The 27,993-nt window shown below is 38.2% G+C and overlaps 1 protein-coding gene across 17 annotated transcripts in view; it reads left to right on the forward strand.

The window, feature by feature from the left end:
- Window positions 1-27,993, forward strand: part of KMT2C (lysine methyltransferase 2C) — a 199,806-nt gene that overhangs the window by 135,876 nt on the left and 35,937 nt on the right. For 11 of the 17 annotated variants that reach the window (XM_087730329.1, XM_087730336.1, XM_087730300.1 and 8 more), the window contains 14 exons: window positions 5,212-5,277; window positions 6,713-6,925; window positions 10,079-10,207; window positions 12,102-12,221; window positions 14,784-14,914; window positions 16,551-16,737; window positions 22,304-22,408; window positions 22,767-22,814; window positions 23,928-24,065; window positions 24,240-24,272; window positions 24,355-24,474; window positions 26,574-26,712; window positions 26,965-27,179; window positions 27,296-27,369. In XM_087730329.1, the coding sequence (XP_087586455.1) occupies window positions 5,212-5,277; window positions 6,713-6,925; window positions 10,079-10,207; window positions 12,102-12,221; window positions 14,784-14,914; window positions 16,551-16,737; window positions 22,304-22,408; window positions 22,767-22,814; window positions 23,928-24,065; window positions 24,240-24,272; window positions 24,355-24,474; window positions 26,574-26,712; window positions 26,965-27,179; window positions 27,296-27,369 (1,718 nt within the window). The remainder of the gene's footprint in view (window positions 1-5,211; window positions 5,278-6,712; window positions 6,926-10,078; window positions 10,208-12,101; window positions 12,222-14,783; window positions 14,915-16,550; window positions 16,738-22,303; window positions 22,409-22,766; window positions 22,815-23,927; window positions 24,066-24,239; window positions 24,273-24,354; window positions 24,475-26,573; window positions 26,713-26,964; window positions 27,180-27,295; window positions 27,370-27,993) is intronic. The other 6 variants (XM_087730344.1, XM_087730403.1, XM_087730271.1 and 3 more) reach the window with 5 other exon arrangements.

Below are 27,993 nucleotides of genomic sequence, written 5' to 3' on the forward strand. Positions count from 1 at the left end.
AGTACTTTGAGGCTGTCTGAAGCAGCAGTAGCTGTAACAGCCCGTATAAGCATTTTTTCCCTCCTCCCTCATGTTTTATTAATGTCACTCCCTCCGCTCTCCCAGTATTTAAGACCAGTGCTTCCCTCCCTGGCTGCAGTCTTTAAAAGAATTGACCATACTTTCCTGCTTGGGAGTCACCACTTTTTTGTTAAAATGTGTAGTTCTTTCTGATGAACTTTGCTCTTCTCCGCACATGTTATCAGTGAATATATATACCAGCTTCCTCATTAGTCTGTAGTACACAGTTCCGTAGCAGTCAGGAGCTGAGGCTACTGCCGCTTTCTCTATAAGCTCAGCTACAGCACCTGGTTCTGTGGAATGGTACTGGTTAATGTTATTGTGAGTGGCCTGTCAGCAATTAGGTTGTCCATGATTTATGGGCTACTACTTGGGTGGTATCCCACGTCTGTTTTCTCTGCATGTCAACTCATCGGAGTTTCTGCTTCAGCCTTCTGCTGTAGCAGAGCATTGACACCTATAGCTAGAGGCATAGCGTGTTAAAGTATTCACATTAACCCTTTCTTGGGGTATCATGAGAGTATGGTAGGAGGAGGGTAGAAGAACTAAGCAAATGTTTCAAGAAATATTCATGTCCACCAAGAAGATGTCAGTAAGATTGGCTTTCCTGATCACGACTGAAGATACCATGAGGCGTGTGTTTGAGAGGTCTGCCAAGAAAAGTTCAATAGAGCATCTAATGTCCCGTTACACTGGCATGTCCTCATAAAAGCATGGCAGTGATTGTAACTTACCAAGGTGACCTTGGAGGTTTGTGTACTCCCTTGGCAACTACACGTGGTTGTGGAACACTTCCAAGTATCCCGCCTTTATCGCTATTAGGAGTAAGAATGACTTATGCTTATGTATTTCTACAAGTCACTTCATTTTTGAGATCTGCTTTCACAAATTCAAAAAGAGAGGTTTTGTAAGTGAGAAAAAGAAGAAACTTGCAGCTGTAACACAGATTTTTGTTTATTTTGATAATAAGCTTTGAGCACTTAAAAAAAAAAAGGTCCAAGTAAGAAATACTGCCTCTTCCTTTTGCTTTCAAGTTGGCAGAGCTACCTTTTAGAGATAATTAAAGCCCATAATATGTGAGACGGAGCAACTTCACAAGATGGTATCAGAGATGTTTCACTTCCAGGCATAAGCTGGGCCCCGAGTTAGTCCTTCCTGCACACCTTCATGAAGGTGCATTGCTTAGGTTTGTCTTGCGAGGAATAGGAACCAGTCCTGCAAGACCTGTTAGGGAGTACCCAAGCTTTCTTTGGGGGTTTTTTCACCTTTTTTTTTATAAGACAAGTTTCTCTTACTCTCTCATGTTTTGACTCAGTATATATAATACCTCTTTAACACGCGTACATTTGCACAGTTGCATGTGTGAAGATGTCATTTGATGCATGTTCATAGAAATACTTGCATGTACTTTTATATGAAATGTTTTGATCTTTCATTAATTCTTCTACAACTCCTTTGAAAATTTTCTATAATTTTTTTGTTTCAAGGTGAGAACAATTGGCATTTGATAAACTTAGAGAAACAAACGTTAGTTAACAGTAGAAAGCTTCTTAAAATGCACGAGATTGTGGGATTCTTATTGGGATGGTTCTTGCTCTTTCCTTTTGATGTATCACAGATGTGTTGCAAGTATTATTACAAGCTTTTTAACTACTTTTGTTCTAGAAGCAGCAAGTGCCCCTCAACCTAGTAAATTACCAGTACATTGCAGGTTTACTGTTGGGAAAGAGTAAATACTTCTAGGGTGTAGGTATTGAGAAAGAGCTTCCATTTTTCTTGCTTCAGAAAATGGAAACTTTTAAATTTGTAAAAGCTCTTCTCTATCTCATCTTAAGAACATCAGATGCATATCTGATAATCTTACAAAGCCATCTTCTTCAGGAAACAGAAATAAAAGATAAATAGGTTTTTTTCTTCTTGAACATACATAAATATCAAAAGCCAGAATGTGGTAAGATTTGCTCCAGAGTAGTATACCATAAACCTTCATTACTAGATTCTTTTGAAATAATCATCTCTGATAAGTGTTTCATCAGGTTCCTTAGTATGGTCTCAAGTTATAACATATGTTCCCCAGCGTATTGCTGTGCCTTGTAGAAAATTTTTTCTAATTTAGATTGCTTGAATATTATAATGACTGGGTACTAGCAGCTACTCCAGGTAGCAGCAGCGTTTCCTCTGTGCTGTAATTCCTGCACGTTCAGGAGAGGTGTGCGCATCTCTCATTTACGTTCACTCCTAGACAAGCAGTTCTTGACCATCTACCCATCGCTTCTGCCTTTCTGTCGTTTTCCCTTGTATGTCATGTGCCCCACCTGCAAATTTCATCCCTTCCTCACTTCCTCCCATTCTCCCTCCATCCACATACTCCAGCTTTCTCCTCCCTTAGTGCTGTTTTTTCTTCTCTGCAGGAGGCAAAGGGACCAGCTCTGCCTGGTTTTCTTTAGCTAGTTACAGCCGATCTGGTAACAGTCTCTGGTAGCTGCCCGCGTGCATATATTCCTCCTGTGGCTCAAGTAAGCATGCCCACGGAGGCAGTGAGGAGTTGTATCACTTACTAAATCAGAGATGCTCGATACTGCCAGTGATAGGCATGTTATGGCTGGGAGCCTCTGTTGTACAATTTTCATGAAACCAAGTTAAATTTTTCTTCATTCTGAAACTTAATTCTATATACTTTACAAATACAGGATACAAAAGCAACATATTAATATATGTTAAAAGATTGACTTTTGAATTTTTTTTTTATTATTTAGCACATTTATTGTGTCAGCTCTTATGTTCTTGTAAGTTACTGTATTTACAAAGAAATCCCTGCGTCATGCACACGGTTATGCAGGCATCCAGTAGTGCTCTGTGTGTGTTGTGTTTCTACATCAACCATTTTGCTCTGTCCCATATGCTGATTTAATTTCTTTCTGGAATTGTTCTTTTCTATTACAGCCTTACAAATGGCAGCTCCCTTTCTTTTTGAAACTGTGATTCTTCTCATTGTATTGTATTCTGTGCAATTATTTGTTTTCAACTGAAGCTACTAAATGCTGTATGATAACTCCGCACGTTTAAACCCTTCTGCAAATAAGTGTAATAATTTTGGTTAAACTTCAGCTAAGTGCCTCAGAAAGCACTTTTTTATTCAATTTTTAATCCCCCTCCCCCGAACGATCTTTCTCTAACAGTGCTCTGTTTCTCTGTTATCCATTTTATTGATTTTAATCCTTAATCTGCACTCTAATTAGCTCCTTTTCTGGAAGTCTGTTTGATACTGTCTTCAAACACTGTTTGTTTGTGTAGCTTTTGTGAGTTGGTCTCTGAAGGCCTCACCTCTGTCACTATCAGCTTGTTTATTTGACTGTTTCAACTCTATTCAGTCTCCAAAGCTAAAATTGTTCACAATCTGACCTGGACCAGAAGAACGCTCCCTGGTTGTTTGACTTTAAATAAGGATTTCAAATTCCTGTTCACAGCTGTCTTTCTGAATTTTTTGTTTACCTTAGATTCTAAATCAATAATTGCTATCTCTGTCTTAAACCATCTTGTAAATTATAACTAATTAAATTAACAGATGACGTCTTATTCCACTTTGAGTATTTCTTACAATCTACCTTTTTTCTGTTGTTTCTGTTCAGTGCTTTTGAGTATCTTCCATCCTGCAGCTCGTCCCATATTTTTTTGTTGCCTTCCAGTTCAGTGTCTCTTTCAAAATCTTAATTTTAAATTTCATTTCTTCCTTGTCTTTTCCTTCCACTCCTGTGTATCAGTTTTTCAGTAATTCTCATAGGCTGCTTTAATTTATTAATTGCACGGAACATTGGTTTTCTGTAGGTTATATACTTTAGTTACACTTTATATAAAACTTTTAAAGGACTAGTTTTTGAAGACAGACTTCCACTTTCCTTATTTTTTTTATATGCTTAGAAAGCATCCTCTAGATGTTGTATTCGTTATTGTATTTAGCAAAGAATGTCAGTGTTCCTTGGAAGCTTTTGTGCTTTCCCTAGTCTTGGCCCCGACTCCCATATTGTGGTAGGGATGGTCGGCAGCAGCACCCGTGCAGTGGTCTGACGCGTCTGAGAAACACTGAACCGCCCACGTGTGCTTTGCTCAGTGGTCTCATCTTGCGTGGCCGATGCAAAGTAAATACTCCAGATGTTTGTATGAGTCTTAAATTCAGTGTGGATAAGATTCCTAGGCAAAAAAAGAAAAAAGTGTAGATAAACTTGACTACATGGTAATACTAACCGCACCAAACTACCACGTCTTCTGATTCTAGTTCTCAGTGTTTGTGAGATAGAAGCTTCTAATTTTCACTCTACTTACTCTGTCTACATAGTCTCTGTAAAGTCACTACTAATATTAAAAGTCTAGTCTGCACATCACAGGTTAGTGAAGTGTGATTACGGTTATTGTAATTAAGGCAGATGGGAAGAGCACAAAAAAGAGTAGCCTAGTGTTGCAGGACATTTTGATCATTATTTGTTCAGACACACTGTTCCAGTGCTTCCCTGAAACACACAAGCTGTAGTTTTTAAATTGAGTTTCCGCTGTTCCATTTATCGATATTCTTATCTTGAATAAGAATTACCCAATCTAACTTCAACAAGTCATGTATCATCTGTTCTCAGATATGTTAGCCTTATTTTGTTTCTCATATGTGTTGTGTAAGAGACCTGACAGCACAGACACAGCTAGAATCTTGTGTGCAAAGCTGTCGGAGTGTGCCTGCCCCTTCTTGGGGAAATACGGCAGCGGTCGATACCCAGGTCACAAAGCCCTCCCATTTTTCACGCTTAGGTCAGCAAAACCTGGACATCATGACTAGTGTAGGCTTACTTTCCAATCCAGTAGATCCCGTGTATTCATTTGTCCTTGGTCCAGTAGAAGGAAATCATTTACCATGGAGTTCAGTGCCGTTCCAGTGCCATTCTTGGCTCTAGGAAGTTGGAGAACTTCATTTTTTTTATCAGGCTTGTTTTGTAGTCACATCTGTGGCGCTGAAAAGCACTTTATTGTAAAGGTGCTAGTCAATGTTGCCAACAGTATAAATTAGGGAGTTTAACAGAACTGTTTGAAGGAAAATTAATTGATAGTTTCAGTTTAAATCAAGTCACCATTTTTAAAAGTTGAAATGATTTTCCTTATATTTTTCAGTGCCTTCTTTGGACTGTTGTGATTCATCAGTTGGAGCTCAGATTATTTCAAAATCAAAAGAACTAGGTAAAGAATGTAAATGCTTAATCTTTAATCATTTAGCATATTTTAAGGGTATATTTTTACATGAGACAAAAATTCCTTTTTCTGTGATTTTATAACACACAGCATTAACTATCCTTCAGTTACCGCAGCATGCTTCTCATTTTTTTTTCTCATTCTCTCTTCTTTCTTCTCTTTTGCCTGCCATACCTGCATTATAATAATTACTTTAAATTATGCTTTGATCCTGCAGACTTAGCTGCTTGCCTTAATATTAGTGGTGATAACGCAGTGGAGCTGAGTCAAGCATGTATACAAATGTTTACAGGCTCAAGCTGTAGGAGGAGACAACTTTTCTGTATTTGGTTTGTTATAATGTTGACAAGCCTACTCACAAGTCACTTTTTATAACAATAGTACCTAACAGCTTCCATCATGTCAGAATTTTTTTCCATTTGATACTGCACAAATGAGTCCTGAGAGAAAGTTCTCCCTTCAAATCTTCAATCTGAAAAAGAGTATGATTTTTTTAAGGCAAACATCCTTTTTTAGTTCAACATAAGAAAACAGTCACTTGGGAAGAATTGTGTTCAGAACCAGCTGTGTTTTGAGGTGTGAGATGTTACATAAGAAAATATTTTTGGTTAAAGGGAACAAGAGTTATGATGTTTTTCTATTTTCAAAAACTGTGTTATCAGATCATTATTGAATTGGCTCCAGAGAGCAGAAGCATCATTGCAGCCTCTTCATTATTTCATAATTCCCTGAAAGTTCCCTAACCTCCGCTTGCAGGGCCCTAGCACAGGTGACGGTGCCTGTCTACATGGGGAATTAAGGAATGTTAGAGTTTATGGGTAGACTCAACTGTCATGTAACAGCTTGAGGAAGAAGCAGTCTTGCTGGTCTTGGGAGACTTGGGTTCTGCCCACAATTTCCAGTTTGATCTTGAGCAGCTCACTTGATACAAATTGGGTTTTGTCTGCCTGTGAAGCAGGGTCAATGACTTGCCTGACTTAGCAAGAGTTCTGGGAGGCTTAAGGTCGTTAATAAGGTGAAGGTACAGTGCTGAGGGCTGGATGAGGGCCTTGGCTGGTAAGCAACAGGGACCCAAAGTGAGACTTAGACGGTTTTGTGTGAGTGCCAGGGATACAGAAATACCCTGCAAGGCACCAGTTTCCATAATCAAATCGTTCTTTCGAATGAGTCCTTGATGTAAGTTGTTTTGTAGCAGTATAATGGATTGTTGCTGGATTTGACATCAGGCTCTAAATTATAAAGCTGTAACTGTAATGTGTAAGACAGTACCAGATATCTCTGTTTTATTTATACCAATTTCCTCACTCATGAATCAGTTCCATACATGTGGATTATTAACTCTTAAAAGTTCTATTCCTAAAAATCTAAGACTTGTAAATTAAAGAGCTTTATATTGCTGTTATGATTCATTTAACTTTTATAGACCCTCCGAAGACATACACCCAGGATGGAGTCTGCTTGACAGAATCCGGCATGTCTCAGTTACAGAGCCTAACTGTTACAGTACCGAGAAGAAAACGGACGAAACCAAAGCTTAAACTGAAGATTATAAATCAGAACAGTGTGGCTGTGCTTCAGACACCCCCAGATGCCCAGTCAGAACACTCAAGAGATGGGGAGATGGATGACAGTAGAGGTAGCAGTCTGCTTTTGGCATGTCTTATAATCTTGGAGTCTTGCAGTACATGTGTGTATTGCAGATATTCCTGGAAGTTTTTATTGTACTGATACTTGTATGTTCGGTATAGAATGCTTTATGGAAATTACTTGAACAATAGTCATGGCTCGTTGTTGTCCATTTCAAGGGTTTTTCTTCTTGTTGTTCTGTTTATGGGTCATCCATCCTATAGGAAACTCACCTTTCTAAGGCTGGCAACACTGGAAATACAAGTTGCCTTTTTGTCTAATCCTTGGGTTATCTGTGGGAAATATCGTGCACTCACTGAGCACTTGTATTTGAGGCTCTCAAATTTAGTGCAAACGCTGTTTGAAAGTGATATCGTTGGCTCAGCAAAGCAATGTTTAGATCACTGTAAAGCTGGTGTTTAAAACAAAAGGGAAAGTGGAGTAAAAAGCTCTTCGCTGAGTGTTTCTTTTACTGAAAGAAATAAGGTGGGCTGACCTGAGAATCCGAGGGAAAAAAAAAAAATACTTTCCTTGTATTTCCAGCCAGAGGAGAGCGAAGCTGGGAGATGAGAGGGGGAAAAGCGTGTAGGATCAGCCAGCCCCACTCTTCCAAGCCCCGCTCTTCAACAGTAGAAACCGCAGTCAGCATGGTGCACTACCACCCTCCTGCCTGCTTTGCCATGGTCTGGCTGTACATCCTGACAAGTTTATTGGTAGAATAGGTGTTAATGCATGGCCTGGGGAAAGGCTTACTTAAATGGCAGGTGTGAAAGTCATTGCATTAGTCATGCAGGTGTCTGTTACGAGAGGACAGAGGAACATAGGCACCCCACCTCACCACAATCTAAAGTGCTTTCTGTTTATGCAACGTTGCCTTGTTGTTAATCAGATTAAATGTCATAAGAAGCTTTTTTTAGATACGGAGAGTGTACTTGAGATAACTGGGTAGTTTAACTATTGGTGCAGTTTCAGTGTTAACTTGTTGATACAAGTGTTGTTCCTGTTGTTTGATTAGCACGTTCTTACCGTCTGCTGTTGACTGGAAGTGTATTTTTTTTTTTTTTATAATAGCTTCCCTTTATGTGTTTATAACCTTTAAAACAGGTGACTAGTTGATTTTCCTTCATTTTTTTTTAGTATTCACAGGGTTTGGTACATTATCCTAGCATTACACTGACTCTTAAATTTCATCTCGTACTTTGATGTAGTCCATCAGGTGGGTTATTGAAAGCAAAAAAGCTTTTGATTTTGGTTGAAGGTATCAAGATAGAGAGTTAACCACTTCCCTTGTTGTTCTTTTTCAGTGGTTAATCATCTTTACTTTTACAAACATGTGCCTGTTTTCTGTATAACTTTGTCTAACTTCATTATCTGCTTGTTGGCTTTTATAGCTATCCCTTTCAACTAGATAGCAAGACATATAAATGTAATAGCAGAGTATGAAAGGGAGAGCCAAAGCTTCCACAGACTTAAATTTCGGTTTTGATCACCTTTTGTTGTCTTTTTGAGCATAGAGCATGTTCATATGCATGACGGTAACAGCACAGCGTGTGCATGGTAGATTGGCTGGAATTCCTGGAAGCTCTTCATGTGCTCTGTAGAGTGGATCAGTGCCTGGTCTCTCAACGTCTGAAATTTTTGTATGAGCGTCAGGATGCATAAAGCTTTGATTGGAGCAACACAGTGTAGTTAATTGCAGGCAAACAGGAATAACCCTTACTTCGACTCTAAAGTTCCAGGTGGAGAAAAGAGGCCGTATCTGAGAAAACTGAGCTTGTGGTAATTTTGTTGCCATCTCATCTATAGGCTTTCATCAGATTCAGCATTTCATCAGGTGTTCCACATTTTAAAGTCCACTTGAAAGTTCAGCTTGCTTTGGGAGCTTCAGCTTTGGTAGGCTTAATGTGGCTCTTCTGCTACTATTTGTAGAGCTATGCTTTGTAAATAAATGGGAAGGACCACTGTGGGGTTTAGTATTTGGCATACTGCTTTGTGTAGCAGGACACGTTAGCACTCAAGCAGGTTTCTCTTCTGCCAGAAGTGGACACGTTGCAAAGCGGGCTGACCCACGCTCCTAAGGGGAGGAGGCAATTGGCTGTGGTGGTCAGTGGGCACTGCCTTTGCCAAGCCACCAGCTTTGTTGGTAGAACTCAGAAACATCTTCATCGATGGGCAGGTCTGGTCCATGACCCAGCTTGTGGAAGAGCAAGGGCTGCAGTTCTATCACAGCAGAAGTTGTATGGAAGAGTCCAGCTCTGTCTGTTGTAACTGTATTTCTCCCTCTTACAGCTGTATGTGGTTTTAGACCATATAGAATTATACACCTAAATCCAAAGCAGGGAATCAGAATTCCAATATCTTTTCAGAGGCAAGAGTGTATTTAACAGGCTTCAGAAGCTTTACAGTAAGATGAAGATGTAAGGTCATTATTATATTGACATTTTGGGGATATCAGAACCAGAATTAACTCTCTCTTCAACACCAGAGGCTTTTTAATGCCATCGTCCTTTACATCTGTTTCTGCCCTGCTTTCCCACAGAATATAAACTCAAAATTACAGTCTTCATCTTCAAAGCTGAGTAATTCCTTTGGGCTGAATTTTCTACTATATAAGTCAAACTCCTCTGCATAGATCAGTCTGCTTTCAGTCAGTCACACAGCTTCAGGTCAAGAACCCTCCAAACTACGAGTCGCTACACATTACCTTCCAAGTGCAGGCTGCAGTTTTTCAGTCTGTCTTCTCAAGCCTTACCAAGCAAAACTTAGGAGGACAGTAAACAAAATGAAATATATCTTGTGTGTTAAATTGTAGCGTATTCCTGGATGTATGGCTAGAAATTGCTCAGACACTTAGAAAATGTGATAGCACAGGCTTCTGAAAGGGACGCCAAAAAAATTTCTCAGATTCACATATAGTACCTATAGCATTTATTCTCTGGTTTTGTGTAGACATCATCTCGCAGGAAATGTATGTATATACTGGGTCTTCATGTATAGATCGGGTGGGTTTCCCAAAAGTGTTTAGAGAGTGTGAGTATCTATCACCCTTTTGAAAAATCTGTCATTCTCAATCAGTTTCACAGAATCAGTCAGATGTAGAAATTTTGGAAAAATATTTTATTTCCCTTTTCCAGTTAAAGTTACCATTGCCTCTTTTCTGCAGAAGGTGATCTTATGGATTGTGATGGAAAATCAGATTCCAGCCCAGAACGGGAAGCTGTGGATGATGACACCAAAGTGGCAGAAGGAGCTGATGGGATTAAAAAAAGGAAGCGAAAACCATACAGACCTGGTAGGATACAATAATTTATATGATTGTGTGTCCCTTGTTTGTTTTAACACTATTTTCTGTATAATAAAATAAAACCAGAAAACAGTATGGAATTCTGAAGTATTCTACTGCTATTTGTTGATTTTAGATTTTTTTTTCCCTGTTCAGTTTAAAATAATTTTTACTCCTCTTATCAAAATACATTTCCAAAGGTTGCTGCTCAGCGGTATGCCTGTTCTTAGTATGCTGTCAATTATTGGTTAGTAGCTCAAATCTATACCTTGTATTGATTCTTAACTTGAAAGGAAAATGTACTGTATTTATATGATTGATAAAGGCCAGTTTTTGTTTGTGTGTATGTGTGTGTATATATATATATATATATGGCAATATCTGAACTTCAGAGAACTTTTTGCAGGTATGTTATTTTCTGAAAAACTTGATAAGAGTAATTTACTAAATATTTGCAGATGACTTCTGGCAGTGAATTTTAATGAATTCAGTTAATGGATTAATTCATTTGTTTTAATTTATTAGTGCAGTCAACTCTTAATTATCTTGACTGTGGATTAACTGTGTGTCCTGGGTGCAGAAACACTTGAGCTGTCTCCAGGCAGAAGAAGCTAGAGGTACCTAAGTGACTCCATAGGAAGTAGCTCTGATTCATTAGGCTAAAACCGAGCCCAAGATAATAAGCTCTGCTGAGGCACCGCCTGGCTTTTTGAAGAGCCCCTGTATGACAGACCTTGGTATGTCTCAGAATCTGTGTTAACGTGTTGGTTTCGTGTTTCATTATGCAGCCTCCCACTACTGTGGGTAAGAAGTTGATTGCAGTCACAAATACTGTTCTCGCCAGTCACACCCATCCTGCTTGCTTTACCGGGCCATATCCTCTGGTGATGAAGATAGTAGGGGAGGAGAACAGAGGCAATGAAATGATTGAGGAGGTGAAGGCAAGGAATACAGTGAAGGAAGGAAAGGAAGCAGGAGTTAAAACATGGTCCAGTTTCTCTTGCTTTTTTGTTAGTAGCTAAACAGATCTCTGCTGTCTTTTACCCTCCCCACGTCATTTTCCACACTGCTGAGTAAGAGTCCTGACTCAGCAGCTCATGCCCATGTGTGTATTGCCTTCCATCATGGACCCAGCCTGGGGAAATGGTGGTACAAACCCACATCACTCGACAGAGATTTCCTTTTTCTCTACAAGTAATCTACCTCAACAAGCCATTTATTTCCACTGCTGGGTCCTCAGGAGAAGAGTTCTGTTTGCTCGGAGTGGTTTTGGATCATGAGTTGAGAAGCCACCTATTAGTTTTCTGCAGCCAACGATTTCCCTGAAAAATGAAGCAAGCCTGAATCTGCTGCACGTACATACATACACACCAACTGTAAAGGATCAGGAGCACTGCAGGCAATCTCTAGTGAAAGATTCTGGCGTTTCAGGCAGGATGATGTTGATTAATTATCTTTTTATTCTGTGGTATGTCCTTCTCTAGTACTGTAATTTGGAGTGGTGGGCTCTCTAGAGCAATTTGTAGAGTTTTTTTATGGTCCTTTAAGGTTCTTTAATAGGTTTCATTTGGTAGATTGACTTCTAATTCTAGCAATTCATCAGCTTGCCAAGGGAGGGGAAAACCAACATCTGAAAGCTGCCAGGTTTGGTGATTTGAGCCTCTTGTGGATGTTTTAGAGTCCTAAAACTCTGATCCTTATTGATAATTACATATATACCCACTGAGATATTAAAATTCAGAAATGTTTCATAAAATTCTGAATGAAAATTCAAGTATCTCAGATTCATTCTTTGACCTCTACAGATGCAGTAGTCCTCTTTACCTGCAGAATAATCTTGGCTCTCATTCTTACTATGAAACATAGTTTTAATCAACATACTGAATTTTTGCTTCCTTGTTAGGTATTGGTGGATTTATGGTACGTCAGAGAAGTCGTACGGGGCAGGGGAAGACTAAAAGATCTCTCTCCAGGAAAGATTCTTCTGGATCTGTTTCTGAGCAGTTGCCTGGCAGAGATGAAGGTAAGTGCAGAAACTTGGTTTTAAATTTTTGTTCGTGCTTAATGCAATAAAAATAATGCAACTCATCAACATACAATCCAGAGATGTGCTACGAAGGAAAAAGTTTTTTGTGTTTGTCATTATGGCTTTATTAATTCAACTGAAAATACTCATTCCTACGTAGTTAGAATTTCAGCAGAGCCCATGATTTACAAAGAAACTGAAACAATGAATTGCAGGCTATTGTGGGAAATAAATAGGATTATAAGGACTGCTGCATTGTCAGAGCTCTGTTTAGCCTGGCTTTGACCAGTAGAAGACAGAAAGAAGTGAAAGAAATGAGGTAGGTTTAGAGCAATCCTCTTTCTGATACACCTTCTTCCAGATGTAGTCATGATCCAGAGGTGTCTTCTGGACCATCAGTTTTAATATTCACCAGTGTTCCATGTTCCACAAATGTGTCTGATATTTTCATGTATCTGTTTATGCTCTGGAAAATCCTATATTATTGAGTTCAACAATATACTATTGTTGCATGAAGAAATAATTCCTTCTTACTTTAAACTGGATAGCTGAGAGTTTCATAAGCTACTCTTGTGTTTTATGTTATGAAAGATGATTTTACAAAAAACATTCCATATTAATTTGTAATACAGGAAGATTTTCTAGACGTGTGTCGTATTGCCCCATCAGTTGTTGTCTTTTCTAGAGCTGCAGAACTCTGCTCTGTTTGGTCTCTATTCTCATAGCAAGGCCATTTCAATGCCTCTGATACCGTAGTACTCGGTAGATTGGGCACCTAACAAGAAATCAGATTTTGTTTATGGGCCTTGTTCTCTTGCTTGCTATGTGTGATTAGACTAAATTATTTCATCCATCTGGATTTGTTCACAGTATCTAATCTAGAAAGTATTGCGGTGTCATAAAGGTGAGATGTGGAATATGTTTAGTTCAGAGCCTGTTTCCCATAAAATCAGTAGGAGGAGGCAGCTGTTTCTGAAGGCTGGCTGATACCATCTCAGATGGAAGAGTCTGGCCTTTGTTACTCTCTCCTGTCTGTTTAGATACTGGTTTTTTTAACCTTTCTAGAGCCAGATTGGTCTCTTGCTGTATATTTGTACAACATAGTGGAGACCGGATCTTTACTACAGCATCCAGGCACTATTAAAAACGCACAGTTAAATGTTGTCCTTGCTTGCATTTGTAGAACTACTTTATGGAGCCAACGAATGTTTCTTTTATCGGTGCAAGCCAGTATTCTACTTAGGTCCCCTCTTCAGATACAGTGCTTGCTTTCTTTTCAATTTTAGTGTTACAGCTATGTTTTTCTGCTTTGTAAATATTTCAGTATAGTATACTGCATTGTTTTCGGTAGTGCTGAAAATTCTGCTTTAAAGTTTTTCATTTCTGTAGCATCTGCTCCTTTAAGTAAAAAAAAAAAATGGCTAAAAAGTTAATTCCCCATTCTGGGTAACAGTACAATACATATTGTTAAAAAATGGTATTCTTAAACAAGTATTCTTCAGTTAAAAGTTTGAGCTTCTTTTTGTCTGCTCAGGCACAATTGCTGGTTAAGAAAAAAATAACTCAAAAAAATCTGTGTATGTTTTAAATCATTGTAGCTTGCTGAGAGCCTGCTTCTCAGCTGCCAGTACTCATCAGCCTTACCAAGTTTTTTGCTACTCTTGTTGTGTTCCACCCCCTTTCTCTGCAAAAGCTCACTGAGACAATGCAGAGGTCACCGTGTTGGTGAGCTTCATTCTACTCGCTGTCCTCTGAATATGGTTCAAGAGATCACTACAGCACAAAGCATCGCTGATTTTACTGCCGCAATAATATAGTTTCTTAAATAACTTCCCAGGGTCATTAACTTCATGTAATTGGCTTTGGCAAGACAGAAGTAGCAGGACTTTAAAAGTTCTGCTTTTACCTGCGGTGTTTTCCCTGCTCTGTTGAAATAAAGTACTGAATGATTGATGAGCACTGTGTGCTTTTGTGTTTATTAGAAGAAACAGTGCCACTTTGGAATATGACAGCTGAATAAATGTGTAATTTTTCTTGAAGGGCTTCTTTATAGATTTCTTTTTCGAGCCTGTTCATTATTTATGTGACAGTCTTTTCTCGGATTTAAAAAAAAAAAAAGTTTTTTACTTTTAATTTGAGAAAAATTAGTGTATAAAATGAAAGGTGATTAATGTGTAATTCAACATTGATGATTTTGGAGATACTACTTCAGTGGAATTATCTTTCCAATATCTGGTTGAATGGCATCTATAATTTCTCTCAAATTACCAAATTCTTAGGTGGCTTGGAGATACAGAAGTTAGAAGTCTGTCTTCAGCCAGTGAGGTACAACAACATAGCACCGGGACTGGTATCACATATGGTATTTCTTACTGCCAGAGCCCGGATGATCGGGTGGCAGTTCACAGCTGGCTAGGTAAAAGCCACCTTTAGAATACATCTAGCATGATATTCGGTAAACCCAGATAGATAATAGGATACGTTAGGTATGCTGCCACTGTACCTTTAGAGCAAGATACTGAGTATTTTATTTATTTGTGCCTGAATGTTACCTTTTAGGTTGGACAGAACAGCTGCCAGACACTCCAGTTGAGGAGTCTACCCCAGCTTCTGAAAGTACTGAGAAAATAAAAAAGCGTTACAGAAAAAAGAAAAACAAACTTGAAGAAACCTTTCCTGCCTACTTGCAGGTAAAGTTATTGGTATACTTCCTGTGTAAATACATTTAAAAACCTAATCTTTATGTGTCTTGATTCATAGTTCATTTAAACCATTAACATTTCAGATTCCCATTTTATCATTCAAATGAAATTTCAATGTTTTCTGTAAAGAACGTTCATAAGTTTGTACAGAAAGCTGTATATTATGTTAAATCTCCAGTCCTCTGGTGTTATTTCTCAATGTATGGATCTCTACTTGTTCTGGGAGGGGGAGGAGGGGGGAAAAGAAGCCTTTCTTTTCTCTCTGAACTGACACATGACGTTTTCAGCATTCAACTCTGTAGGATGTCTTAGCCTGATCATGCTGTTTCCTCAAGATACTTCTTTTCAGAGGATTATAGAACATGATTTTATAGGAGAAACTTGTTTTCTATAGTTTTGTGTTTTTTATATTCCCTGCATCTCCCTCCCACAATAATCTCTGCTCTTTCCCCCCCATTAATTCTGTAATGTCCCCAGCAGGTAAGACGTAGCACTCATGGGTAATAACTAGCATATTAATAGTGATTGAGCAACTTACCTACCTTCAACTGGTTTATAAACTGACTGGTTTTATATGTCTGTCACTGAGAACAATATTTGGCTTGGTCTTCTCAGCCACCTTTTTCATGAAAACTTTATTATCTTGTAGATGTTCACCAAACTTTGTGACACAGGCTATATTGGGATTGAAAGCAAGGAACTGACAGAGAGGAAGAACAATCTCTGTCTAAAAATAATTTGTATTTCATAAGCGGGGAAGTGAGTTGGAAAGAAAATACTTAAGCAGCATTTCCTTTGAATTAATAAGGATAAATATTTTTTTTCTTAATGTGCATTTTACTCCTGTAAAGCAGAATATTTCATAGATTCTTCTTTTGCTTATGGTGGAATAACTGGTGCTGAACAATCTATCCTTAGCTTTATTTTTAGCAGTTGTATCCTAAATCAAGATTTTAAAGACTACGTGAAAACAGAAAAAGTTCTTATATAATGAATAAAAATTGGCTTGAAAATTTGATAGGTTGTTGTCAAATTACTGAGTACTCAGGCTTAGGTGAGTGATAGCTGTTATATAACATTTTAAAAGATACTCATATAAGTTAAACAGCTTTAGGTGTTCTGTTTCTGCAGTTTGATGTTAGGATGATTCTGTGCAAAGTGAAATGCAGTGTATGGTCGTTCTAGAATTTGGAGCACAGTGCAGTTGCGTGTTTTTCATAAACTTGTGTGGCCTTGATCAAGTTGCTCAGTAGTATTCCCCTTCTTCAGCTCTCCTTTTTGTGTGAGGAGAAATACTTTAAATACTGAAAAACTTGTGGTATTCATTAACACTGTATTGGTACACTGTCTGTGCCACATATACATAAGACGACTATATTTTTTCTATATAATTTAAGGTTTGACTTTAATCATAAAATATTAATAATGTAGCTACCTCAGGTAAGTTGTATCCACGCCTCATAGCCTGGAAGGGATACTGCCATACTGGAAGGCGTGTGAGACTGAGACTGTATTTTTATATTTCTAGTAATCATCGGCTTTTAATTTTAACTTTGCTGTTTACCCAGCTTTTTCAATAGGTGCAGTATTCTTCCTACACTGAATCATTTTGTCTTCTTTGCAGGAAGCTTTCTTTGGGAAAGACCTACTAGATACCAGTAGACAAAACAAGATGAGCCTAGATAATTTACCTGAAGAATCACTTCCACTCTCATGTAAAACAAATCTGACCACCAGTTTCCTGGATCCTTCATCTGACCCCCTCCTTAGCTCAACCTCCGCACCAGCTCAGGCAAAACTGGGACCTCAAGGTATACAAAGCTAAAGTTAGTGATAATTCAGTAGTTTGATTTTGTTGTTGCAACTGGGGCTTTTCCGCTCTCTTTTCCACTTTTCTCACAATGTTTATCTGATGTATTTTTCAACCTTCTGTATATTAACTGTCCTTCTGAGGTTAAGTTACATTGATAAACAGTGATACTCAGCTCCAGGGCTTCAGGTTTTTCAGAAAGAGCAGGGGATGGCACAACAATTGGCTAATCTGAAACTCCTTGACTGTAACATCCATGTCTATAAAATCCATGAAAATGAATTTTGTGTAAGAATAAGCATACAGATCCTTTATGGAAGAAGACAAAAATAATCTAATTAAAATATATTTTTAGTAGTCTAATGAATTAGTTGGATGAATATCATCCAACTTTTATTTTCTTTAATGTTTTAGATTATTTTAGGTTGCCAGTCTCCTCGGAATTTTTGGTTCACCATGTCCTTTCTGAACATGAGTGCCCTTTCCAGGTACAGTTTGTAGCCCCTAGGCAATCTTGTGCTTTTGCTATTGCAAAACCTTACTGAAATTACTGCTGAGAGTTTTGCAAATTAGCCAGAGGGTTGTAAAGTGCTGCTGAAAGGGCAGCTTCACACAAAGGAGCAATTAGAAGCAAAAACCTTACTGTCCCCTCCAAACTATTTTTTTCTCTGTGTAGTTTCTTTCTTTCTTTCTTTGTTTCTTTTTTTGTAGTATGTGCTGTTAGCTAGAAGTGTCTTACCATTCCGTATTTTTAAACTGTTACTATTTCTTGCCTATATTAGTTAGTTTGTGGCTTGTGTTTCAGCTCGTCCTCACAAATTTTTCCATCTAAAAATGTTTACACACATTGATGTAGTTTCCTGTGTCCAAAGAGTCATTTGAAGAGAAGTCGCTTATTTGTGATTGTTACTTAGTGAAAATCTGCTAGATGAAAAGCAAAAGTCTAATTATAATTAAACATTGATTGTTGTTAGACAGTTGAAATTGTGAGTAATGGAGAATGCAAACGTTAACTTCCCCAAAAGGGAAACCGCTGCAAATGGAGTGTTTCAAGGTCTGTATTTCATGGGTTCCAACACTACAAGAAAATACTCTCACGTAGAGTCTTTTTCACCCCAGCATTCTTCTGAAGCCAGAGAAAAACAGATTCAGAAGTCTTTGCTGGCCTATCCAACTGCAAGATTGAAGTCATTAATATTAATTTATTATGGTATTATAAGGTTTTAGAAATTCATGAATTTGATGTTAATTTAATGTTCTATTTTTCCGAAGTTTGAAAGGAATTTTTAAGAAAACTATTCTTTACAAATAAGCAAAATTGTAAAAATTCGTCATTTCCTCTTCTTTTTATTCAGAAGTAAATCACAATGAGGTGGTTATTAATAAATAAATCACTAGCAAGGGTTTTAGTGGACAACCTAGTGTCTTCCCATTTTACATAGGAGAGACTCAAAGGACAGTGCTTTCTGGCCGTAGGAATGTTCTCAACAATTGTCTCTCAACTGTTCAGATTTCCAGCCAAAATTGTGTCCAGACGGAGCTGTTTGTTGTAGTTGGAGCACCAGTGGGTGAAGTCATCTGCCAGTATTGATCAGTTCCAGTGCAGTTTTTCTTAACTCTTTCACTGTGGCTCTGTGGGAGACAGTTATTTCTGCAGTAGCATCCGCACGGGGGAGAGCGCCGGATGCGTTTTGAGTGGTGGAGCCCCTGGTAAATTGGCGAGCTGCTGAGGTAGCAACAGTCACATCTTCCCTTCCAGCTGGTATTGCAGAGGAGCTGGAGGTGAGAACAGCGTCCCAGAGCACCGGTGATATTTTTGTCATTTCAACAGAGACCGGGCTTTGGAGCGGGAACAACATGAACTGCTTTATTCACTGCACTGGGAGGCTCTAGGACCATATTGTTACCAACTGCGTTATTTTCCTACAGTGCCATTTCTCACAAGGATTGCTGACTCCTGTGAGAGCCCTTGCTGAACTGGATAGGTCTTTTCCACAAGGAAGATGTTCTTCTCTTGGAAACTCCGCTTGTTTAATCCCAGGATTAAGGGTTAGATATACTTGTTCGTCTTCCAAGGAGCTCTCAAGCATCTAAAGAGGAAGTTATTCTATCTGCTTTGCTTTTCAACATGCGCATAGGGCTGCTAGGGAGTCGAACAGTGATTTTACAACAATCTGCTCATGAACTGACAGCGCATTTCAGTGACACGTTCTGTGACTATCGATTCTTAGAGCTTGGTTAAGGGTAGCTGAAGCTGTTGGCTAGACAAGATTACAGTAGTGATGGGGATTGGCAGAGCCGGCCAGAAGAGGGTTTTTGGAGTCCTTTGTTTACTACTAATTTCTAGTAACTGCGACTGAAGTGAGCTTTAGGCTCCCAGTCCTGATTTCTCTCTGGCAAAGAGGTTGCAGTTTTTGTTTTCAGTTACAAGACTCGCTTCTCCTGTGGTTTTATAACATGCGTGGCACACTACGCAGTGTATTCTCTGTGGGATCAACCCTTAAAATGATTTCCAAGACAGTGGTAGAGCAGAGTGCGAAGGGTTGCTCACTGGGAACACAGAGCACCAGATCTCCAGGGTGTCCCTTGGCTGTTCATGGGTAAGGTTAAAGGTGGTGATGGGGATCTGTTGCATCCTGAGCGGTCTGACGTCTGTCCGCGTCTCTCTTGAGCTTCTTGACCTGGGTGTCTCTGATAAAAAAGAGACCCCTTGGCGAGGTGCGTTCTGTGAAGGCTCTGGCAACGTGGTTGTTCCTTTAGCTTGAAATAGCTTAAATTCAGTGTGTTTTTTCTAGGGATGCTGAAAATGTCATCTGTTTAGGTAGGGTCTCCTAGCCAAAAGGAGAGGAGTTGTTTGAAGCTCGGTGCAACTGACTCAAATGCTGCTGGTACATTTTATAACTAGATAGGTTATTGCATGATTAAACATCTTCGGGTGGCTGCAGCCTTGGGAGAGGCGTTTTTATTCTTTTAGAACTTCATAAATAAATAAAAGTAAATGCATCGGAGGAATCAGGATCACAAGATAGCAGTAGAACTGTGCTCTCTTGCAGATCCAGCATTACAAGCAAATTATTTTCCTTTTTGCTTTGTCTTACTTTTCATCTCCATTCTGAAAGAGTCAAATTAATGAGCAGTATTGAGCTGTTTGTTTGGCAGCAGATGTCAACCAGCTATTGATTCTCATCTGAAGCAGCTGACTAAAGTGATTTAGTTGTTTCCAAGATAATATTTAGCACACATGGAATTAAAACGAGGAAAAAAACAGAAGAAAAATGTAAAAATACGCTTTAGATTAGATGTCTTATATGAGACTTAGGGTCATAGAGTCTAGCCCTCTGTTATCACTAACACTCAGCCTTTTTATAGACTTTAAAGACTTGATAGAGTCTTTTTATAGACTTACAGACTTTCAAAAAGCTCCATTTTGAAAGCAGGTAGCTTTTTTCCAACCTACTAATCTCATCAGAAGGCCATTACAGAATCTGATTGCCGTAATAGTTAGGAGCCCTCTAATTTGAAGCCTGAATTTATTCACAGCCAGTTTGTAGCTATGGGTGGTAAACAGTTGTATCTTTCCACCTGAGCTCTTTCTAGCCTCTTATTCAATATATTTATATTCAAATTAGAAGTTGAGTTTTTAGGGACTGTTCCCAAGCACATTACTAAGGGCTGTGGAGAAAAACACCATAACATAAAATACTACAGAAGAGTTAAAGGCTGCTTATACAGTCTTGGTGCTTCCTTCATAAGGGCTTTTTTCTCCCTGATACTTAACCTGCCTTCAAGTAGGAATTCAGGAAGGTTAAAGAACAGCTAAATTCAGTCCTTTGCCTACCAGCCAGCTGAAGTCATTAACATCACCTTGCGAGGCCTGGTGTTAGTTAGTTACTTGAATAATTGGTATTAGACCAAATTGCCCGAAGGAAAACAAGTATCTCAAAAAAAACCCCAAAAAACCCAAAGAAAAAACCCCACAAACACCAAAACCAAACAAAAAAACCACCAACCCAAAATCCAGCAACTAGGTTCTGTCTAAAACCTTACATTTCGTAGTACTTTTTACCAGGTACACAAAATAACTGTACCCCCAAAGTGATGTGGTTTTGAGGCACTTTTTAATACTTCTCCTGATATCAATAGGAGCCGAATTCATTATGTACGTATAAATGGACTGGTCTGCAGTGGCACATGGATCCACCTAGTTGAGTGGCAAACTTAAAAAATGATTTAATTAGGATGGTATCATCTTTTCTGCATTACGAAGGATAAAAATAAAGAATAAAAATAGTTAAGTGAAGAAGAATCATTTTCATTTTGACCTTCAGTAATGGTAGAAGGGAAAAGGGCTGTCTCTGAAAAGCAGCAGAAGGAACATTTAAATCACTGTAAAATTTAGCAGCTTGGAAAGTAGCCTCATGATATAAGTAAATTCTTGGCACCAGGCCTCTGAATTAAGCTAGAAATACTTTCCTGGGGCAGTTGGGTTGTAACAGTGGGAAAGATAACCTGTGTGTCTATGAAATATGTTTGCTCTCTGACTTTCTGGTCCCTCTTCAACCTGCCCTTATTTGTTTTCCACATTGGACATTGCATGTTGTGTATTAATCCCTTTTCTCTGTTTAATTTTATGTGCATTTGCATATTTTACCATCTCTTCATGATTCATTGGTCTTGCAGTGGTTGCTGGTGTAGTCATGATAGTCTGCAGTTTTTCTGAAAAATATTTTTCTCAACTTTTCTTTATTTGTCAAACAATTTTCTTCAAGCGTTGCACATCTGTAATAGTCCAAAAAAACTAGTTAATAAAACCAGATGGGCCATTTGGAGTTGTTTAATGAATTGGATGTCAAGAAGATAATCATATCCAGAATTTATTAGTTAATGTTAAATAATTTATTGCTAGGACCAGGCCAGTTTTTCCTAGACAACAAACAAACATGACATTTCTACCTCTGGCTGTTCTCACTTCTTCAGGATTTCTTCCGATATTAAAAATAGCATCTCCAATTTCCATTTTCTTAGTACTGCTTCTTACTCTTTCGTTTTACTTCCCTGTCAGGGTGTAGTAACTGGTCGCTCCATAGTCTTAAGAAAGATAGTGGTGGTAAAAGAAGTAACTGATCACTTTCTCACCACCCCCACCCCCCCCCCAAATACTCCTGTTGATTTGCTGTGAGCTGTGTCCTGTATAAAACCTATTTGTTGACTTTTAAATTCATAGGCTTTTGTGTCTTAGAGGTTGCAAGGTCTCACTAGGTCGTGGGTTTTTTTCCCCTAAAACCATCCAATCTTTCTTCCACATGACTGATTATATTATCACTTTTACTCTATTGGCAAAAATACTAACCAACGTAAGCATGTGAAGATGGCTACGGTGCTGGCTGGGAGGGGATGCTGGTCAGCACAGTCTCACCGCAGGGTGACTTGCAGTACATAACACGCTATAGAAGGCCCTTACAGCCTGGTAAATCTGTGTGTGAGTTTATAGCTCAAGCTATAGTACATCACCAGAGTCATGTATAAATGCCACGACCGGTTGATTTTATTCATTGTGTCTTATACAGGTAGCACCGACGATCCTTTAGCCGATCTTTCTGAGGTCTTAAATACTGATGATGATATTCTTGGAATACTTTCTGATGATTTGGTAAAGTCTGGAGATCATTCGGGTACGTATGTTTATAAGGTCTCTCCAGTCTTAGTTTTCTTTTTTTCTCTTTATTATAGATGTATTTGTTGTATTGTATCTTTAGGTTATGCTCTAGGTGATTTCAGATACAATTTTCATATCTTAAGAATACCTTGGTTTGAGATGATTTTGTTGTCTTCTACCAAAAAAAAAAAATCCCCAACCCTTTTCAACATTTTATTTTACTTGGCTCTTTGCTTTCCTGCTTTAAGAGAGAATAAAATGTAGCTGCCGTTGTCTATCATACCTGCGTAGCTTTTTTCAGCATGCAGCTTTTTCTTTACTTTTTTTTGTTTTCGTGTTATAATCATCCATTTTATCTGGTTTGGGTCCTGTAGGTCTTGATTTATGCACTTTCCAGGTTGAGAACTCACCCTCCCCATTTGGTAAGAAACTAAACAATGGATGATCCATGGTTAGAAGTAGTCATCTTTCCTAGTGGTTTTAGCTGAAAGAACTGCATGTGTAGAAACTAGTACTCCTTTACTGTGTCACTAATTCATGCTTTCATTTTCCACTCTTTCTATGGTGTTTGAGTCTAACACAACCTATAAACTCTGCACTCCGCATTTAAAAGTACTGCAGAAAGTTTTGCTTACAGCTCTTAAAAACCTTCCTGAGTTTTTGTGTTTCATGATACAAAACCATGCATTTTCTTGCTGTCACTGTTAATATTACTTCTAGTAGTAGTGTGTAGTTTTTATCATAGTGGTATCTTCTGTAAATTAAAAGCATTTTAACAATGTGTATGTATTAAAGCATGAATAAAGCAGTCAGCATCAGGTCTTTTTGTTTCCACTGGATGAAGATTCATCACTTTATGTAAAACACAGGTTGACAATAAGTAGAATGGCACGTTTCATTATTTTAAATTTGTTTTTATTTGGTATCTAATACAGAAATATATTTTAAATACTGAAGTGCTGAGAGATTTCTTGACTTGTAAAGGATGTTAGGAAATTTATGTAGTAAGTTATGTTGTCTCAGTACCAACAAATCACTTTGTCTGATGTAACCCAGAATCTTCAGTAGTTGTTTTTGAAACAGAAACTGCTATAACTTGTTTGATATTGACTACACTTCAGCAGCACTTCAGTGGATATTTAATGTGATGTCATAAGAACCATATTGACTACTGGTGTGATTGTTTTTAAAATGTGAAAAATAGTTGTAGTGCAGCCCATATACTGAAAACTATACACTGGAAAACATGCTGTACCTAAACTCGGTAGTCTTATTTCAACAAAAATTTCCCATACTTCCAGTTGCATTCTAGTCAATTAATATTCCTCAAACAATGCAGGAAACTGGAGGTAAATAGTGGGCGGTTTTGTTCACTTTTTCTAATGGATGTCTTATTTTGCCTTACCCTTCAAATCTTAGAAAGTCTTGGTTTAGTTGATAGCTCAGCTCTAGAGGAAAAAAAAGTTTTATGCTCTTTATTCTGTACCAATAAATTTTACTATTTATGTCTAACTTAATATTCTTTCTTCCTTCAGCTGGATTGGATATTGGTCCCATCTCTGATGATCCTTCTTCTCTGCCTCAGCCGAATGTCAACCAGAGTTCACGGCCATTGAGTGAAGAACAGTTGGATGGAATCCTGAGTCCAGAACTAGACAAAATGGTCACAGATGGTAATTTTTTTGTCCTTGATCTTGGTCTGCTAGAAAACTTCAGTAGAAATCTTCTCTTTTTTTCTCAAATTACTATCTGTGTATTGCAACATACCTCCTTGGACTTGGTTGCAAAATAAATTTTATTGCATCTGTTGATGATTACTCATTCTGTGTTGTCTCTGCTTTTTCCAGGTGCTATTCTTGGCAAATTGTACAAAATCCCAGGTACATGCTCTAGTCTTTGTTGTCTTTTATAAAATATAGTGTATAAACAATGCCAGCCAACTCATGCACAGTGTTTTTGCAGAGCTAGGAGGAAAGGACGTTGAAGATTTGTTCACAGCTGTATTAAGTCCAGCAACCACACAGCCAGCTCCTTTGCCACAGCCTCCACCTCCACCACAACTTATGTCTTTGCACAGTCAAGGTGTGTTCCTTTGTTACTTTTAAAAACAGCAGCCTGGTCAGGGGAGTTCTTTTAAATAAATGTGAAAGTAGGACACACCTTACTTTCTGCTATTGTTAATTTATGAAATGTTATTCTAAAACTGTTCTGAAGGGAGTATGTGATTAACATGTACGTAAATATTGCTAATAGAAAGAGACAGTTATTTTAGAGTTTTCTGACAGATTGGTGCTTTTATTTTAGCTGACACTTCCATATTTTTTAAATTTGTCTGTGATAAAGCACGTGTTCTCTTCTGACTTCACTCTTTAACTACTTTTGAGTACCTCCTCAAGGGTAAGGAAAGAGTCTGTATAAAAGTGATTTACTGCATCTTAATCTCCTTTAAGAATTCAGTTTAACATATTAACTAGTCCTATCCAAATAATAGAGAGAAGGCTAAGTACTTTTGAAATGTATCTGGGAGATTTTAATTTATTTTGTTTGTTACTACTAAAATTATCATGAGTTGATACAGCATATTCTTGCTTTTATATTGAAAGCAAGGGGCAGATTGATTATTTTTTTTTATTTTATTTAATGTACCAGTACAGCATTTTTTTTTTAGCAGTATGTATGAGCATAATTAAATGCACTCTTTTCTCATCAGACATCACCTCTAGTGGATTTTTGCCTGAGCTCATGTAAAGAGTGCCCATTCTGTTACACTGGTACTACAAAAAGTAGTATGCAAATTGATTTCACCAGTGAATTAATCATAAGAAGAAAAATAATTGGTTTCCTAGTTGGATGAATTTCCATAAAAAGGAAAGGCTTGAAAAAGTCTTAGAAAGGAGAGAGTTTAAAGCAAATAATGAAGTGATTTAAAGCAAAAGGTAATATAGATATCATTGCCTGTTTCCCAGTTACTTGAGTACTTGGAGATAACTTCAGCATTTGAGCTCTGTAAGATTGTTTAACTTCTCCCTGTGGGAACTTCCACAATTACAAAGTTTTAGATTTATAATTCGGTTCAGTTATGGTGTAATGATCCACATGTTTCTGTGAGATAAATGCTTCAGTAATTGGGGAAGCTTGCATCAAGTTTCAGCAATTTCAAATAAAATTAGTGCTCTCGTCTCATAAAGATGTGGTCCTGCATTGCAAACCAGAGGCCTGGCTCTCCATCCCGTTTGTTTGCCAGGTCTTCACAGTTACCGGGTACTGTCTGTTTAGCAGCTATAATAAAGCACGTTCTCTTAAAGATTGAGTTGCTTTCATCCAAACTATACTTCCTGCATAGTGTATGTAACCTATCGATCAGAAAACAATCTCCTAAAGCAGGAGAGAATGATACAGTGTCATCCTACAGGTGCATCTAATTCCTGTGCTACTTCTACGCTTTTAAGAAAATACCGGGACAACAGTTACAATCGCATTTAAGTGACAGGGATTCAAAGGCCAGTGTTAATTCTATGTAGGAACATCTGCAAAGACCATCTGCTGAAATGAATCTGCCTGTGCCACATTTGCCTAATATTGTAATCAAATAAATAAAATTTTCTGTCTTCGTACTGCTAGGCTGGACCTTTAATTAGAAAATGCTGATGCTTATTTGACTAGATTTATCTGTTTCGTTGGTTACAAATTAGGGAGTTAGTAGATAATGAGGCTTACTTTGGTACACTGCTCAGGAGTCTCAGAAGAGGAGATGTTTAATTCAGGTTGGCTAATGATAATTCTGCAAGGACCGAAAGCAACCTTCTCCATGCTTGCTGCTTGGATCTGGGTATAACAAATATGACAGACCATTAAACTTTAAGAATATACCTTATTATAAAGTGCAGTACCATAGCATGGGCTACTGCAGAAGTTTTGGAAATCCATTTTAAAAAAACTGTTTTTTCAGACAAGAAAAAAAATATGTGCAGGGACGTGATACAGTAGCAAAGAACCCCTTAAGCTTGTAGGGAAGCAATTTAAACGGATTTAAAATCTTCAAAAATGTAAGGTCGGGACTATAAAATTTTAAAGCAATTAGTTTCTCATTAGATGAGATATCATTTTTTCACTGAAAATTTCCACCTCTACCTTAAAAGTAGTCACCCTTTAAAACAGTAATTCAAACAACTTCTTTCCAGGAGAGAACGCATTTCCAAGAGTGCCCCTCATGAATGGTCTGATTGGCCCTAACCCTCACCTCCCTCATACGGCTTTGACTGCTGGAGGCGGACTGGGCACTTTCTCTCCTATTACACAGCAGCCATACACTGATACCAGGTGAGTCAAGATGGGGAATAAAAAATATCCATTGCTTAGCGTTTATCTCTTGGGGGGGTTGTTGTTATTAATACTGGTTTATTAGTAGTAAGTAACTACTTAGTTCTTGACAGGTACTACAAAAACTAATGTATTCTTGCAGCCTGTTCACTACTGAAATAGCAAACAGAATAAGTACTTCGCTAATTGTTGGGTTTTTTTTATACTGAGAGCAATCTATCTATAAAACAAAACCCTTTCTTGATTTGTCAGGGATAAGAATCCAGCATTCAATCCAATGGTAAGTGATCCGAACAGCTCATGGGCACCATCTGCTCCACCTTTGGAAGGTGAAGGCGATACAATGTCCAATGCTCAAAGAAGCACTCTGAAGTGGGAAAAAGAAGAAGCTTTGGGTGAAATGGCAACAGTAGCACCTGTTCTCTATACAAATATCAACTTCCCTAACCTAAAGGAAGAATTCCCAGGTGAGTGATTTACTGAATAAAGTTAAATCTTTTGCAGCAATTTATGCATCTTGATTTGAAAGAATATAAAACAGACTTATCAAAGCCTTGCATATTAACACCGTTTCTGGTTGCAGACTGGGCTACAAGAGTGAAGCAGATTGCTAAACTGTGGAGGAAAGCAAGCTCGCAGGAGAGGGCTCCATACGTGGTAAGAACAACTACCACCTCCATTCCCTACTTCCAGCAAACATGTATTTCATCTATAAGGTTTTAATTTATTTTCTTTTAAACAAGTTAAGTTCTAGGGTTAGTGAAAGTTCCCTTACTCCAAGAATGCCTTTGTAATTTAACTCCTAACTCTGAATAATTCTACCTCTTTTCTTTGTTTCTCAGCCTTGGAATAAGCGATATTAGTATTGTGCAATCTAAAGACATTAGCTGAAATGAGAACATTTCTGGTTCCCACTACATTTGATTCATGCCTCAAGTCTTATTTTCTCTGTCTCTTTCTGCGCAGGATCTCACCAGTTTCTTCAGAAGGCTAATAACAAATCGTTATGTGACCTTCCTCTCTTTCATCTTCCTCTCTCAGTAGTCTTTTCTGCCCCATTAGAGTTGCTGAAGTCTTTCACCTGTTGAGCTAACCATTCCAGAGGTGTCAGTGCTCACATCCCTACTTCCTTCATTTTCTTCTACTCCTGTGTTCCTGCCTTACTGTTCCCCTTCACTACTTACTCTCTTCTGTTGCTTTGTGGTGGAAACTCTTTTGATATCTTACATGTTGTGGGGAGCGTGAAGGACTCCATTTTTCTCTCCAAGAGCATTCACCTTC

Source organism: Nipponia nippon, unplaced genomic scaffold (genome assembly GCF_047370975.1).
Source record: "Nipponia nippon isolate SJK-2023a ecotype South Korea unplaced genomic scaffold, ASM4737097v1 scaffold_1, whole genome shotgun sequence".
In the NCBI taxonomy this organism is placed as follows: domain Eukaryota; kingdom Metazoa; phylum Chordata; class Aves; order Pelecaniformes; family Threskiornithidae; genus Nipponia; species Nipponia nippon.